Genomic DNA, 17,866 nt, shown 5'->3' with positions numbered 1-17,866 from the left:
CCACCCAGACCCAGACCCATCCCCATTCCCCTACCCCTTCTCAATAACCCTGCATTTCTTGTGTCTAATCCACCTAATCTGCAGACCCCTGGACAATACAGGCGATTTAGCATGACGAATCCACCTAACCCGCACATCTTTGGACTGTGGGAAGATACCAGAACATTCGGCGGAAACCCATGCAGACATGGGGAGAATGTGCAAACACACACAGACTGTTGCCCGAGGGTGGAATTGAACCCGGGTCCCTAGTGCTGTGAGATAGCAGTGCTAACTACCAAGCCACTGTGCCATCCCTAGACAGCATTATATAGTGAGTTATGCAAGCCTGAGCTGGCAATTATTTAGTAGCGTAAGAATTAGATTGATTTATATCAAGACAAAACAGTGTTGGAACTATTAATTTAAATTTGAATGTTGAGCTCAATCTGCATGATTGTGACATAGAATAAAACATATTTTGGCAATGTTGCAGAGAGCATCCTACAGGAGTAACAATCTGTACAGTCTAGAATTATGAGCTTTAGTTTCCATTCCAAACCCATGTCAATTTGAAAAATTTTAAATGGTGTTATTGTGGAAAGATCCTTAATTCACAAGAAAGATTTTTGGAAGCTTCAGATTTCAACCAGCAATCATATGCTTCCAGAATTGTCATGGTATCCCATGCTGTTTACTTGCAGTGAGCAATTTCGTGAATTTTATTTCCATCAAAGTTAAGCATAGGAATAGTGCAAACTAGAAGAACAAGACACACACTGCAGATTTCAATTGAACTTCTGACATCAACTGAAAGGTTAATTGACAGGCAGTTCACTTCGTGCAGAGTGAAACTATATCAGACATTCCCCCAGTAAGATATCCCACAAGGAGATTGACTTAGTTCTGATTTACTCTTTCTGTACCCATAGCAGTGTAACCTGGCTAGATCCGAGGCACTTTGAAGATGAAACCAAAGCCTAGTTTAAGTGGCAGCTCTTGATTTGCCGCAACATAATTGGCTGTGGACATGTAAATACTTTCAAGTGCCCCACTGAGAGCTGTTGAGAAAAATGTTCCACCTCTTGACAGTCGAAAGTGTGGTTATGTATATGTCATAGTGCAGCTGAACTTTACTTATCTTGTTGGGCTTGAGTAATGATTGGTGGTAGAGGGATTCTTATGAATTCACCTTAAAATTACTGCAATTCAATACTTGCTGACAATTGAAGATATTATTTCTTCTATGTATCGCAAAATCCATTGAAGAAATAACACTTTCATGGAGATTATGTGACCTGCAGACTTAGGCATGTAACATTTAATGGGATCTAGGATTTTCTTCCTCTTTTACTTCCTCCTCCCTTTTTCATACTTCACAGCCCATTATACTGTGAATTTCGATATTTGGCTTACTGATACTGGGCAAATTTTAATTTACAATTTAAGTTGCCAATTCTGATTAATAAAATGTAATCTGGTTCTCTTAACAGATGCGTAAATGCGATATACTTGTGCTATTTTTGTTCAAACAAGTAGTCATATTGTTGATACCTTGCCGTGATGCCTCAGTTATGAATTATGATGTCATTGGTTTGCATTGTGAAGGCGTTCTGTTATTGTTGAGTAAAACTGATGGCAACTTCTGCTCTCAGCTCTTACTGAATTAAATTTGGAAATCTAGAGGTTGCTGTTAATGATGCTCTGCTCCTCCACAGGGTGCACTGTTGTAAATTTCACCAGTGAAATCTTCACACTGATCACTAAGATTGGATGAATTTAGTTTAATTAGTTATTATTCTCCTTCCAGCGACATGTGAAAAGGTTAGGTCTCAATCAACTAATAGTAACTGAGTTTGTGGTTGCACAGTGAATGATAATTACTATTGGACATCCTAGTTGATCCTGAAAAAATAAGTTTATAATTGCAGAACATCATTCCCTCAGAAAAAAAATGCTGATTTTTTAAAAGGAATAGACTTTAAATCAACGTAACTGTTATTTCTGTTTTGTGGCTTTCCACTAAGCCTAGTGTATGTCTCAGTCGTCATTTTGCTTCTTGTGAAATGATATAAATGTAATTTAGGTTTCCTCTATTTTATTACTCATGTTGCTATCTCTGTGTCTCAATGAGGATTCTTCCGTTTGATTGCTTGAAGATTTCCCTGTAGATTATTTTGCTTAAGATTGCAGATCTTCTGTAGATAGCATCAAATTTAAAGAGATGCTGGGTGACTGGAAGTCTCCCCTGGCAAGCCGTTGAAATTCCATGGCCAGTGGTAGAGGAGATGAATGATGAATACCATTCCTTTCATCTAATTTGTTACAATCAGAGCAACAGACATGTGTACAATCTGAGGGTAAAACCTCAGATTGCTGCATTTTATTATTATGGACAAAATATATAGAGTATGTAATGTGTTTTACTGAAAGGCAGTTTTGTACAATATGTATGTAATTAATCTTTAAATATGACAATTGATTGAGGAACAACCTAATTTTTTGACGTGTTCTCTCCTTCACTTTTAATGTTTCTGTGTGTGGTTTCATGTTGTAGGATTTCAATCCCTCCTGCAAAATTTGGATTAAAATTCTCTGTCACTTATGTTCCTTTGAAGCTTGTTGTGAAACGAGAAAAATAACTGAACACGGAAATATTTTCAATTCCCTGAATAAGAAAACAAATTGACTTACCCCTGCTTGTATTGGTGTATTATATACTTGGGAAGATTCATTAATTTGCAGATTCTACTTTATTATTTTACTTGCAACTCACTTTACTATTTATAGAGTACTGTTTCATTAATCACAAATAAATTCACTCCTACAGACACCCAAAAGATTCTTTAAAGCCTATAAGTAGATGTAACTCAATTTTTAATTATCTAATTTTATTTCTAGAGATTCAATTGCCATTTACTGTAGTGCGTTGAATCATTATCATTGTTGTAAGCATCATGTCTGTAAATTATCCTTTGATATCAAGGAATGGTGGTGGTTCAAGTTTATATGTGAACATAAATAAAATTCTGTCGAAAGCATATGTCTAGAAGAAACATTGCAGCAGATTTCCATATGGTCAGCCTTTGCTCTGGCATGATATACTATCTGATAATTCATTATGGGGAATGGTTTACAATTCACTAGTCTCATTGTAACAAGAAGAAAATGTCAACCCATCTACAAAACATTTACAAGCCCTTCTTCTTTCTTGATTGAAAGTTCTAATTAAGTGGATACAGAAAATTAACTGAAATTAGCTGTCAGAAAGTCACATTTAAATGAATGATGAGCTGCTCCAGCAGTAAACATTTAAATGATATAAATTGCCATTTAAGTGTATGGTTTAATGTTTGTCATGCTTTAATGTGACATGAAACTGCAATGGCAATCAAACAGCTTGTCCTGATTTGAACATATTAGAGGAGTTTTGTTCCTGTGTGACTTTGTGTTGTGCTGAATAGTTATTTTGGACTTTGCATGTAGACTACATATATCCTCAAATGTGTTCATTTTAATGAAGCAAGTCGGAATTCTGGTATTTTATTCCCAGTAAGTGCTTACTAAATATTGAATTTATTGCATACTTAGCTATTGGGTTTGCTCTACATAATTTATTATTCTGACTCAAGTAACCCATTGCAGCCTTAAATATAGACTATATTTATTTTGGTGGCAATTCTACATTCAGAAGTTTAAATCATAGAGCTGTTGCATTATTTAAATAATTACTTTATGAAATATACCAGTGGATACTTTGCAGCTAGGACCAAGAACATTTTTTAAATAATTCATTATTTTGTATAGATATTATCATATGTCAAAGGCACATTGATTAGTTAATATGTGAAAACATGGTCATTATTGGTACACAGATCAAAAAAACAAAAATTGCCCCTATAAAGACTCCTAGAACATATCTCCATTCTAACTGATAACAAAACAGTTGTAAAACAAAATTCTGCACAATCTCTGCATTTAAAAGAAATTTCAGTGCTGATAAGCCAACTCAAAATTTTCACCAAATGTCTTACTCCACAGTATCTCAACTGTATGGCATAGTACTGCTAAAGGAATAGTTCACTTTGCTGTTTCACTAAGCCAGTGAAAATAAGAAATAGGAGGAATTGCAGGCCATTCAGCTCATTAGGCCTGCTACCCCATTCATTACTGGTTGTGGCTAAAACTCCATTTTCCTACTTCTCCTGCGTAATCCATGACTCCCTTGTCAATTAAAATTCTGTCCACGGCAGCCTTGAAATGTTTAATGACCAAGCCTTCACTACTTTTTGTGGAAGAGAATTCAAAACACCAATAACGATTTGAGAAAATAAATTCCTTCTGAGCTGAGTCTTACAGAAGAAACTCGTTTTCTTAAAACTGTTCTTGCTTATTCTAGACTCTAAAAAGAAACATTCTCCCAACAACCAACGTGTTAATCCCCTCAGAATCTTTTGTTTATGGCTTTCAGAAAGATCACCTCTCATTTTTTGAAACTCCTTAATTTATGAGCTTTACTTTTGAAGCTTTTCTTGTAAGACAATCCTTACATCTCATGAAGCAACATACTGAACTTTCTTTGAAGTTATTCCAATACATGCATATCTCTCTTTAAGTAAGTTGACCAAAACTTTACTCAGTACTACAGGTGTGGTCTCACCAAATCCCTGTGAAACTACAATAAGGCTTCCCTACTTTGATTCTCCATTGCTTTGGAATAAAGCCAACATTCCATTTCCCTTTCAAATTATGTGTTGTACCTACAATTTTAGTGATTCATGTACAAGGACACCTAGATTCCTTTGTCCTGTAGATCCTTGCAGTTTTTCTCCTTTTAAATAATATTATGCTTTTCTATTCTTCCTGATAATGTGGACAAGTTTGCATCTTCCCATGTTATATTCCATCTGCCAAATTTGCCCAGTCATTTAAGCTAGATATATCCAGCTTCAGATTCTTAGTGTCTTCCTCACAACTCATTTTGCTTTCTATCTTTGCATCACCAGTGAGTTTGGCTAAGTATGATCTGTCCCTTCATCCAAGTATACAAATATATATTTGGGGCCCCAACACTGATCCCTGTAAGCAGTCTCATTATAGTTTGCTAATCCAAAAATGATTCAGTTATCTCAACCCATTTACTTGATAGGTAGCCAAGTGTTTATCAATGTTAACATATATTAATTATAATATTTTGAGATTTCTTTTCTTGTGTAGTACCTTTGATGTGGCACCTTAGCAAATACCTTTCGGAAATCCAAATACATTTACAGATTCCACATTATGAAGACTGTAGTTGCATTGTAAAGAACTTTAATACATTTGCCAAACACAACGTCCCTTTCACAAAACTCTTGAGTTAAGACATGTCCATCCTGGGCCTCCTCCAGTGTCACATTGACAGCACCCGCAAACTGGAGCAGCAACACCTCATATACATTGTCGAGTTCTAAAACAATCAGGGCTGTAATTGAAGTTGATGATGTTATGGATCAGACCAAGCTCCTTCAAAAAATATTAAGAACGTAATCTAACATTTTCTTAACTTAAAGGCAAGTCCCAGGCGTTGTGTTCTAGGTGCAATTCGATTGATCAAACAGATTTGTAGCAAAACACATTTTATTCATCCACTATAGTTAAAATACAATGAAAGAAACAAGAAATTGGAATAGCAACTCTACTGGAAAACTCAACAGAGTAATACATTATTTTAGTATTACTAGTTAATTGTTCCAATATAGGAAAATCCCACAAATAGACCTTTGGAAAAAGGCAAATTCAGTAAAACAGATTGTCTCACAGGTAACTCTTCAGTCCAGGAAGAAAAACATCAAGATAAAACTCTAAAGGAGAGAGTAGCAAGGAGAAGTGTACTGCAGTTGCCACGCAGCTTCAAGACCCAGAACTGCTACTGCTGACAACTAAAAACCCTGGTTCTGTGGGAGCTTGCTCCTTCAATTCAGGTTGCTTCTCTTGTTCCAACAAAAAAGACTCCAAGCCCTAACAAGCTATTTACTTTATGGACTTTCAATAGACGGCTCATCATTTCTGCCTTAAAACCTGTCCTCAAAAAAAACACCTCTTGAAGCCATAGTACCATTACAATAGATATACAACATTAAAGTTCTCACTTACTCTGTGGCCAAAATTGATGGGTTCATTTAATTGTCTTGCCAAAAGAGCATTCCAGAAGTGTGCTCACCCAGTCCAAGCTGAGCAGTAGTCGTTAATCTGGCAATGCTTTTACTCTGGGCCTGGGACCAGAAACAGGACACTGGACTGCATGGTTAGCAACAGCAAGAAGGCCCCTTGGCTTTAGAATTTACCTAAAAGTTTGGGAGTAGAAGTCTGTTTACCTTCAATCCTTTCTTCAACTATCTGTTAAGACCCCTTAAACATTTTGAATAATCACCCAACATCGCCTTATTGGTGTTTTGCCCAGATGCCCCTTCATTACAAAAATAGCACACTGGGGTAGGAGGGCTAAGGATGCTCTCTTGCACCTCACTTTCATGACAGATTTAACAATGTTCACTTACTAGGAAGCCTGGGACTGTTAAAATATTGAGGCATTGATGTTAAATTTATCTTTCTCCATTGTTTTGATTTTTTTACTCAGAGAATAGACATACTCCCCTGGAGGCCATGTTAATGAGCACCCAAGCTCCAAAGCCACTCACATAATGGGCTGCAATGTATGAGTTGATCTCCTAAATACAGCTCAAAAAGGTAGATTCTATAAAATGTGTCCCTAGTTTAGAAACTAAATTTCTAACCCAGCACTAATATTACCCCTCTATTGTGATTTGCAGGCTCTGGAGAGTGAGTTTGTTTCCTGCCAGCTTCACCAGTGGATTGACCTGATTTTTGGATATAAGCAGCAGGGGCCTGAGGCTGTTCGAAGCCTCAATGTCTTCTATTACTTGACCTATGAAGGAGCTGTCAATCTGAATTCTATCAGTGACCCGGTACTAAGAGAGGTAAGGTGATGGTAAAACAGAGTGCTTGAGTGAATGAACCAGAAGAGTTTTTTTTTTGCCAGAAGCACTAGACACAGCAGAAGCAGGAGTTAGGAAAAGATTCAACCTTAGTTAAGTCCATCTTTGGTTTCCCAATTTATTTTAAGCAACCCATGAAGCAAGCATAGAGTATGTTTACTTGTAATCATAGAATCCCTACAGTGTGGAAACAGGCTATTCAACCCAATAAGTCCACACTACCCCTCTGAAGAGCATCCCACCCAGACCCATTTCCCTAATCTCCCATGTCTAAGCCACCTAACCTAAACATCCCTGGGCACTTTAATATGGCCAATCCTATCTTGCACATCTTTGGTCTGTGGGAGGAAACCAGAGCATCCAAAGGAAACCCACGCTGACATGGGGAGAATGTGCAAACTCCACACAGACATTCGGCCGAGGCTGGATTCGAACCCCAGTCCCTGGCACTGTGAGGCAGCAGTGCTAACCACTGAGCTACGATATCATAAACCGTGCTGCCTTCAAGGTATCAAATAGCTGTTTTCACAGGATTTAGTTTGTTTGTTTTACTTATTATGATACTTAGTGATAGAAAGCTTTAAAATAGTATTCTTGACTTTCACCAAGGAGTTTTAGAATGTGTGACTGGCAGGTTGGTGAAAACAGCCCTGTAGTTCTGATATAATTTTTGTTAACTGCCCCCAGAGACTTTATGATGCATGACAACTATACCATTACATATCATGCTCCAGCACAGTAAAAAAAGGGAACTTCTTCATCATTCATACTTTGAAATTTTTTTTCCAAATGCAGCTATATATCTCTGATCATTGGAACCACGTTAGAGGGGAAAAAACAGCCAGATCCCCGTGTGCACAAAAACAGTGTAGCTGATGTGCCTGTATTTCTATAAAGTCATTAGTAGATTTGCAGTATGTCAAAACTTACAAAGCCTTTAAATCAGTGCTTGTGTACATAATGTCACTGCCGTTACAAAACACGATAAATGGAAGCAGCATTTTTTTTTGTATTTCAGGATCTTGAAGGCTTAGTCCTGCACATTGAGTACTGATCACAGCTATTGAAGCTCTTGATGTTTCAAACTGATTGTTGTCCCGCAGATGTTTCATTACCCTGCTGGGTAATATCATCAGTGCAGCCTTCGATAAAGCGCTGTTATGTTTTCCTGCCTATCATTTAAACTCTGGTGTCCGTTGAGCTGGATTACCACTTCCGGTGTTCCTTCGCAATGAAGTGTTTATGGGGTCTAGCTCTATGTGTTTATTGATGGCTTTCGTAATGGAGAACCAGGTCTCTAGGATATCCTGTGCTTGTCTCTGCTTCACCTGTCCCAGGTTCCTGGTGTTGTCCCAATCAAATTGATGGTTTTCCTTCTCCATGTGGATGGAGAGAAGTGAGTATTGGTCGTGTCTTTTTGTTGCCGGTTGGTGTTCATATATCCTTGTGGTTAATTTCCTTCCTGTTAGTCTAATGGTTGTCACAATCTCTGCAGGGAATCTTGTATATGACATTGGCCCTGTCCTTAGTGGATAATCGATCTTGGTTCGGGTGAGCAGTTAGCATAGGGTTGATGTGGGTTTGTGGTCCATTCTGATGCCACATGGTTGTAGGAGTCTTGTGGTCAGTTCAGATGCATTCTTGATGTAAAGTAGCGTGATGAGTCTGTTGGGGCATGTAGTATCTTCCTGGTGTCAATCACGTAGTAGACGTCTTCTGACCCAATTTTTCAGGTATCCATTGTCTTTGAATACTTGGAAGAGGTAATGTTCTTCTTTTTGATGTAGTTCTGTGCTGCTGCAGTGTGTCATTGCCCGTTTTAAATCAATGTGCTCATGCAACTTCATTGTGCGTGTTAGGGTGGTTACTGTTGAAATTCAGTGCTTGGTCAGTGTGTGTGGTTTTCTTGTGTACCTTTGTTAGTTTTGGCTGGATTAGTCAAAGGGCCATGCTTTCAAGCCTCTGCATTACCACTTCAGCTATTAGTCTGGAGATAGGTGATCCTATGGGTGTCCAGTAGCTTCAGCATGTTTTTTGCGGACGTGGTGTCTTGAGGGTCTTGTTCTTGTTTAAACAGTATTGCCAGTGTTTCTCTTGCTAGTGGTATGTCTATCAATGTGAATAGGAAATTAATATCATATGATACATGGTCTCATTGTTTTATTATTATGTCCTTGATGGAATTGAGGAACTCTTAGGTTGAGTGGAGTGACTTGCTAACGAGGTGCATTCATCTCCTCTAACTCCTTGGCTAATCTATGCAATGACGTGTCTGGCAGGGAGACTGTAGGTCTAAGGAGTACTTCCAGTTTGTGTACCTTCAGGAGGCCATGGAATCGGGGGGTGTTGGTTCCTTCAGGTTTCATTCTTAGGTAGTCTGTTTTGTTGATTTGTCTGGTCTGTTTGAGTCTCTTTAGTCTGTTGAGAATCTTGTTGCCCTGTTGTGGTGTCGGGGCAATCTGCCGTTGCTGGTATGTGTTCTCATTGGCTCGTATTGTTTGTGCCTCTGAGAGGTAGTGCTGTTTGTTTAGCATTACTGTCATGTGTCCTTTGTATGCTGGTAGTATTGTGATGTTTTTGTCCTTTTTCAGTCCTGCTGGGGCCTTCTGATGTGTTGAGATTGTTAAGTTCGCTTTTTCTAATCAGTGTCGGGATCACTGTCTGTCTTATGGCTTGTTGTGTTTCTTCATTGATGCCGTTGGTCTTCAGTGTGGCTTCCAGTGTGGCCAGGAATCCTGACTTTTTGGAGCCTATGTGGTTGTAGCTGAGTCCACGAATTAGAACAACTTTCTCTGTGTCTGTCAGTTTCTTGTCTGAAAGGTTTCTTATCCAGGTGTCTATTCTGCTGTTGTCATTTTGGTGGGTTTGTTTGGTTAGTTTTTCCTGAAACATCTGTCTTTTCCTGGCTCTTGTGGTCTGCTGATTGATGTTGATGGCTCCTTGTTGGTCCGTTGTCCAGTCTTAGTTGGTAGCTTCGAGGAATAAAGTTCTTTGGCACATAATTTCTCTGTCATATCTGTGGAGCCGGTTGTGTGCGTCGCTGATCATTACTTTTACCATCCCGCAGCCATTGTGTTCTGCTGTCCTACGAGCTTGTGGGTTGTTGATGTCAGGTTTGTAGATCACACTGCACAGTAGTACCTGGTTCCTGAAGCATCCATGTAGGAAGTAGAGTTGTTTGGGGATAGTGCTGTGTCGTTTGTCATAGTTTTCCAATTTTCGTGTTTGTTTGAGCATGCTTCACCCATAGGTCTCTCAGGTTTTACAGTAGATTTGTAGCTCGGGTTGTGGATGTTGTGGTTGGGTAGCATCATCAGTGCAGCCTCCAGTGAAGTGCTTTCCACAGGGTAATGAAACGTCTGCAGAATAACGAACCAGCTCGGTGAGCCAACCAACCACAACATCCACAACTTGTGCTATAAATCTACTTTGAAACCTTTGATATCTTTTCATTTTGTTTGATGTGTTTATTTTTAATAGTAGGTGCTAATTGCTTCTTTTTTGAGGGGAAACTGGCCTGGACAAATGAAGAAACTGAGATACAGAAATCTTAGTATCTTAGCCATAATATATTATTTGAATTGTACACACCAATTTTACTCCCTCAAATTAACTGAGTAATACATACAAGTGAATTCTTCCAACAATGCTTCATGTTTCATTGAAAAAAAAGTTTTTATTTTTCTTTCAAAATAGAAAGTGATGTTCAGACTCTCAGAACAAAATTTATTTGTGTGTCTGAAAGTTATTTTCTCTTAGAAGTGTAAGAACTGAATATTTTTCCCTTGGTTGGAGTAGTAATGTTGTGTTTTCAAGAGAAAAGTATTGCAAACTTTTCTAGTTTACTGCTATTTTTGTAATACTTCAATAATTCTTTGTTGGTGACCGTGTGACATTTGGATAATTCGTGAAATAATCGACATGCATTTGGAAAACAGGAGAGATTTTAAATGAAATACATGGTTTTACTTTGTATGATTGTTACTGTCCTATTATTATAATCATGTGTATATTTTCACAGTATCTAATCTTCACATATGCTGGGTTATTGAGACTGAACAAATTTATAAGCAACCTGCCATATTTGAATTGGTACTGATAAAATTTTGGTCAAGGGTGTAAGAGAAATACTAACTTGAGTTTATTTAGTGTTTTAACTATCTCAGAAAATCCCAAGATCCTTTGCAGCCAATGGGGTATTTTTGCAGTGGACTTATTGTGTTAGAAGAGAAACTAGAAGCTAGAAGCCAATTTGCATATAACAAGACCTCAAGCAGCAATGAGATAAATGACCATTTAGTCTAATTTAGTGACATCAGTCGAGAAATTAATGCTGGCTAAGATAAGAAGAATGAAAACGTTTGTTCAGGGACCAACACAATATTCATCTATATTTGGAATACAGTTTTGAAATACAGTTATAATTTATATGGGCAATGCAGTCAAAAGCGTATTTACAATTTCAAACTGTTTCTGTCCGTCCTGAAGCACAACTTTAAAAAAGTCTTTATTCCTCTTTCCAAAAAGGTGATCGCAATTCCAAACTCAAACTTTTCATTTTTAACACAGGTAGATACAGCATATAAGTCAAAAAAGATTAACAAATGGACATAATTATTAGCATTACAACATTACTCCTCCTAACAACAATGTAAGAAAGCCAAATACTGTCACCATTTTTCTCCAAGTAGGAACTGGAAATCCATTAAGTGCCAAGTCCATCAACATCTGAAAGTAAATCAAAATTTGAGAGTATACCCTTCAGCAGAGTGATATTCTTCTTGAAAACGCAATTACAAATACTTCATCCTTCGAACCTTTTCTGTAATCCGATCATTCCTTTTTTCTAAACATGGAGAATATACACTGGGATACTGTTAGCTAACAGTAACCAATCCATCTTAGTCTTGAAAGTTGCAGTTGTGCAATATTGAAGGACTGATTCACTTCATTGGCATATCATTGTTGTGTAGTATGGGCTGAAATCTGTTACCTTTTTTATTTCATTTGATGTATAATTTCTTCAGCAATTTAAACTTGATAAACTTACTTCTAGATTTTGCACTCATCTGGAAAACTGGTAATTTAATGAAGTTATAACCAACAGCCCAGCAGTTAATGCTGATAGCTTATGTTGAATACCATGGACCAGGTTACTTGCTGAACTGCATGAAACCTTCTGGCTTTTAACAAGATAATTATCCAAAGGAAGTCTCAACACTCAAGCTGTGTGCTCAACAAGGTTCAGTGGGCCAGTGAGTTATGACTAAATATTCATCCATTCTTCACATTCCTGCTTCTAGGACTTATTTTATAATAAATCAAATTCATTTGCAACTCTTTTCTTTCATTGGTATTCCATTTGTTTGACCTTAAACACTATTACAGGCAGATGGATTGGAACCTGGACTGAAATCAAGAGTAAGTGTGTAAGAAGTGCAGGGCTCTCCTGGGGAAATAGTGAGATTGCCTAATGAATTTCCCTGCTATATCCTTTCTTTTCTGTGAGTGCCCTCATTATAGATGAAACTTTAAGAAATACAAGTTTAAAAATTAAATTTTAGACGGTTAAAGTATTTCCTGATGAATTTGAGTTGTCGTGAATTCTGCTCAATCAGGAATGAAGAAAGCTTGTACATTGTATACATGTTATCTATACTCCAGTGCAAGAGGGTTGGTACACTTTGGTACAGAAAAAGCATTCTGTGGAAATTTCAGATTCAAATGGTTTGGATATTAGTCCTAATTTCCTTGGACAAGCTAACGTTTATGTAATACTGTGGTACTTTTGTGTTTGATAATTGACTACAGTTGTTAGGCATTGATCTGACTAGTTGATGCATGCAACCTCTGGTGTCTTCCATTTCACCTTTGATCATGCATCTACCAATTGTCTAACATGACTTGCCTTGTAATGTTTCACCATAAGCAGTGGTTAGCAGTTCAAGGTACGATATAAATGCAAGTTATTTTTGGTATCTACATGGCATAGTATTTGAAAGTTCATGCTTTATACGTTTAAACATGAGTCATTTAGTCACTGCATCTGTGCACATGGTTGGTCGCTGCCATCATCAATGGCTATATATTTCTGAGGAATTAGTAACTTAATGATATCTAGGATAATTTTAGAGATTCCCACTGAAAAATGTACAATATCTGAGACTGTCATTATTTTTTCTATGCAAGTATTTTGGTTTACAGTTTTTAGCCTTGTTAATTTTCTTCAAATAATGTTCCATGAATGCTGTTTTAAATTGGCAAAGCCTGTTACTGATCACTTAAGATCAGCTGTAGTGAAATCTGTTCTTAACAAATGCATTCTCTGTACTCTCCTCGTATTAAGCTCAGAATCCAGTAGTAATTTGACATTTTGTTAGATTATGATTTCTTGTTTTAAAAGCTGAATGGAAATTTTAATCTGTTCTCTTACGGCTTATATCTCTATGATACAACAGCCCCAAATTTACAAAACTAAGCCTTTAAAGTGTGAATTCATAGCCTAATTCCATAATATGCACATCCTCATTTGCTGTGAGTTGACGCTTTAATTTCCTCTGAAAAATTAGGTTGAATTGGCTAAATTTCTGCTAAATCTAACATATAATTAGCTGCGCAAAGCAAAGCTTTATTCTGACATGGAAGAATAGTACCAAACAATTTTGATCAGGCAATTCTGTATTTTTGAAACATTTTATTCTGAAGATGAGGATATTAATAACATTAGCAGCATTGTGTAATGTTTTGACCATAGGACTAAAGTAATCTAAGAGGAAATCACCATCTTCCCAAAGGGACAAATAATAAATCATGCTTTGCCAGTGGAGTACAGCCTCCTGAAAATGAGTATTGAACAGATAAGACCTCACCAAAACTTGAGATGTACATACAATGTCGGTGTTCTTAATCAGAGCCAAATTAAGAATTCTTGGGCCCCTGGGCATCACAAACATCTGAGGCTACATACCACCTCCCAAAAACAAGATAACTCAGTGAACTTTGAGGGGAAAAAAATGTAGGCATTTTCCAGATACTGAGGCTGCTAAACAAGCCATTGGCTGATGTGGAACCTTTTTTATGAGTTACACTTGCTTCTGACCTCTTTCTCTAGATTGTAAAAGCTCTAATTAGCAAACACTTCAGCAACTTTTTCACCTGGAAATACTGTGTGGACTCACTGCTTAAAACAAATGAATTTATGACCCTTAAAAAGTCAACTTCACAGGACTGAAAGTAAAAGCTGATTTACTTCAATTTTAGAAACCAATAACACTAATATATTATAAACCTTCATCACATCTACCCCATTAAAAGAAACTAAGAAGGTATCTTGAAGATGCATTTTTATGTAATTTCCTCATTGTTATTTGTTGTTTAAGTTGACAGTAGTAATGTATCTACATGGAACCCATAAGGATTTTTGTAGCAATCATATTCTGAAGGGAACCGGTGGCTTTGTGCTAATATCACCGGACTCATGTTCCAGAACCCCAGGTGAATGTTCTTGAGACATCGGTTCAAATACCACCGTTACAGATGCCCACTGGGCCATCCATCTAGAAATCAACACCAATAGGCTTCATTATAGAGCAGGTTCCTTGCACCACAGTTAAGGACCCTGGGATTGCAATGTAAGTAGAATCTGAAATTTGTAAATGTGTTTTCACTTTACATCATCACTTGTCAGAAAAAAGGACAAAGTGAAAAGTTACGTTTGAAATTTGGAATAAATTAGGAGTTGTTTGTTTTTTCACTCATTTCAGCTTCAGCTCATATCATATAAGTCTGGCTTGTTGTATCCAACACTTCTACATTCTATCATGGTGAAAGTAATGTTCCTCTTGATTGATGTCCTCATCTTGTTCCTTGGGATAATTCTGCAACTTTCACAGCCCTTAGAATCATAGAGTCATACAGCACAGAAACATGCCGACCATAATCCCAAACTAAACTAGTCCCACTTGCCTGCATTTGGCACATATCTCTCTAAACCTTTTCTATTCATGTACCTATCCAAATGTCTTTTAAATGTTGTAACTGTACCTGCATCTGCCACTTTCTCTGGCACTTCATTCCACATATGAACCACCCTCAGGGTGAAAATCTTGCCCCACAGCTTCCTTTTAAATCCTTCTCCTGTCACCTTAAAAATATGTCCCCTCGTATGAACTCCCAACCCAAGGGAAAAGACCTTTTTCTATTCACCTTATACATGCCCCTCACAACTTCATAAATATCTAATAGGTCACCCCTCAAACTTTTATGCTTCAATGAGAAAAGTCCCAGTTATCCATAGAACTCAAACTGTCCCATACTTCAACATCCTGGTAAATCTTTTTGAACTCTGTCTAATTTAATAATATCCGGCCCACAGCAGGGCACCCAGACTGTACCCAATACTCCAAAAGTGGCCTCACCAACGTTCTGTACAACGTCAACATTACGTCCCAACTTCTATACTCAATGGCCTGAGCAATCATTCCTGTCTACCTGTGACTCAGACTTCAAAGAATTATGTACCTAAACCCCTAGGTCCATGTTCTACAATAGTCCCAAGGCCCTACTTTTAACTATATAAGTCCTGCCCTTGTTTTATCACAATGCAATACCTCACATTTATTCAAATTGAACTCCAGCTGTCACCCCTCAGCCAATTTGGCTTAACTGGTCAAAATCCCTTTGTAATCTTAGATAACCTTCTTCACTGTTGACTATACCACCAATTTTGGTATCATCTGTAAATTTACTAGCCATACCCACTAAATTCTGAACTAAATCATTCATATAAATGACAACAAAAGTGGAGTCAGCTTTGTTCCCTGTAGAACACTGCTGGTCACGAGCCTCCAGTCCGAAAAACTACCTTCCATCTTCACACTCTATCTTCTGCCATTAAGCCAATTTTGTATCCAATTGGTAAGCTCACCCTGAATCCCATGTGATCCAATTTTACTAAATAGTCTACCATGCAAAACCTTGTCAAAGGCTTTACTTCAGTCCATGTAGATAGTGTCTACCTCTCTGCCCTCATCAATCTTTTTGGTTATGCCCTCAAAAGAACTCAATCAAGTTTGTGAGACTCAATTTCTGACACAAAGCCTTGTTGGCCCCTCTAATCGGTCCTTCAAATGCATGTAAATCCTATCTCTCAGAATCCCCTCCAACAACTTGCTCATGACTGATGTCAGACTCATAGGGTACAGGTCCCAGGCTTCTCCTTACAGTCTTTCTTAAAATATCACACAACATTAGCCACCCTCCTGTCCTCTAGTACCTCACCTGTGGTTCTGCTTTTTCCTGAACTTCCCACAGCATCCTGGGATACACTTGATGAGGTCGCAGAGATTTATCTACCTTTATGTTTCTTTAAGAGCTCTAGCAGTTCATCTTTTGTAATGTGTACTCTTTTCAAAACATGAATATTTAGTTCCCTGAGTTCCCTAGTCTCAATTTCTTTCTTCAAAATAAAGACTGATGTGAAATATTTGTCTAGTATCTGCTATCTCCTGTGATTCTACATGTAGATTTTTAAGGCGCCTTATTCTCTTCCTAGTTGTTCTTTTGCTCTAAATGTAATTGTAGAATCTCTTTGGATTATCCTTAACCTTGTCTGTCAAGGCTATCTCATATCCTCTTTTTGCTCTCCTGATTAGTCTGTTAAGAATGCTCCTTTGCCCCTTACAATCTTCATGAGATTCATTTGAGACCAGTTGTCAATACCTAATATATGACTCCTTATACTTGATCAGAGCCTCAATATCTTTATTCACCCATTGTTCCCTACTCATACTGGCCTTACCCTTCACTCTAACAGGAACATAATGTCTCTGAATTCTCGTTATCTTATTTTTGAAAAGCTCCCACTTGCCAATCGTCCCTTTACCTACAAACAGTCTACTCCAATCAATTCATGAAAGTTAAATAAAAACCAAAAGAACTGCAGATGCTGGAAATTGGAAGCAAAAGCAGAAACTGCCATTAAAGCTCACGAAGAAGGGTCACTGGACCTGAAGCATTAATGCTGATTTCTCTCCACAGACACTACCAGAACGGCTGAGCTTTTCCAATTATATGAAATTTCCTGTCTTATAACCTCAAAATTTGCCTTACTTCAATTAAGAACTTTGACTTTGATACAAGGCCTATTCTTTTCCATAACTATTTTATAACAAATAGAATTACAATCACTGGTCCCAAAGTACTCCTACACTGACACATCATTTACTTGCCCTGCCTTATTTCCTAAGAGAAGATCAAGTTTTGCTCCTCCTCTAGTAGGTTCATCTACATGTTGATAAAGAAAATTGTCTTGAACATTTTAACAAATTCTTCCCCATCCAAGCTTTTAACACTTTTGCAGTCACAGTAAATGTTTGGAAAATTAAAGTCCCCGACAATTGCAAGCTATTGTTCTTGAATATCATCTGGGATCTGTCTACGTACTTGGTCCTCGATTTCCGTCTGACTTTTGGGGCTGCTATATCAAAGTGATTATCTTCTTATTTCTGTATCCCACCCATGCAGCTTCACTGGACAATCCCTCAGAAATATCTTCTTTAAGAACAGCAATTTTTTTTCTTAAAAATGTCACTCCCACCCCCCTCGCCTCCCTTTCTCTCCTTCCCATAGTATCTAAACCCCAGAACATTGAGTTGCCAGCCCTGTCCCCCCCTCAGTCATGTTTCTGTAATAGCTATGATGTCCCAGTCCCATGTTCATATACTTGCCTTGAGTTCATCTACCTTATCTGTAAGACCCATTGGATTGAAATAAATGCAGTTTAATTCTTCAGAGTTACGTCATCCTCTAACTTGCTCTTGCCTGCCTTTTCTATTTAATTTGCTTTTTTATTAAATTCAGAACTATCCTCATCGTCTTTCTATTCTCAT

At 37.7% G+C, this 17,866-nt stretch overlaps 1 protein-coding gene across 3 annotated transcripts in view; it reads left to right on the top strand.

Moving 5' to 3' along the window:
- The window catches only part of lrba (LPS-responsive vesicle trafficking, beach and anchor containing), an 856,602-nt gene that overhangs the window by 725,940 nt on the left and 112,796 nt on the right, over positions 1-17,866 (top strand). For all 3 annotated transcript variants that reach the window (XM_048526975.2, XM_048526966.2, XM_048526981.1), the window contains one exon: positions 6,792-6,959. In XM_048526975.2, coding sequence (XP_048382932.1) covers positions 6,792-6,959 — 168 coding nt within the window. The remainder of the gene's footprint in view (positions 1-6,791; positions 6,960-17,866) is intronic.

Source organism: Stegostoma tigrinum, chromosome 1 (assembly GCF_030684315.1).
Source record: "Stegostoma tigrinum isolate sSteTig4 chromosome 1, sSteTig4.hap1, whole genome shotgun sequence".
Taxonomy (NCBI): domain Eukaryota; kingdom Metazoa; phylum Chordata; class Chondrichthyes; order Orectolobiformes; family Stegostomatidae; genus Stegostoma; species Stegostoma tigrinum.
This window is presented reverse-complemented; position numbering and strand designations above follow the sequence as displayed.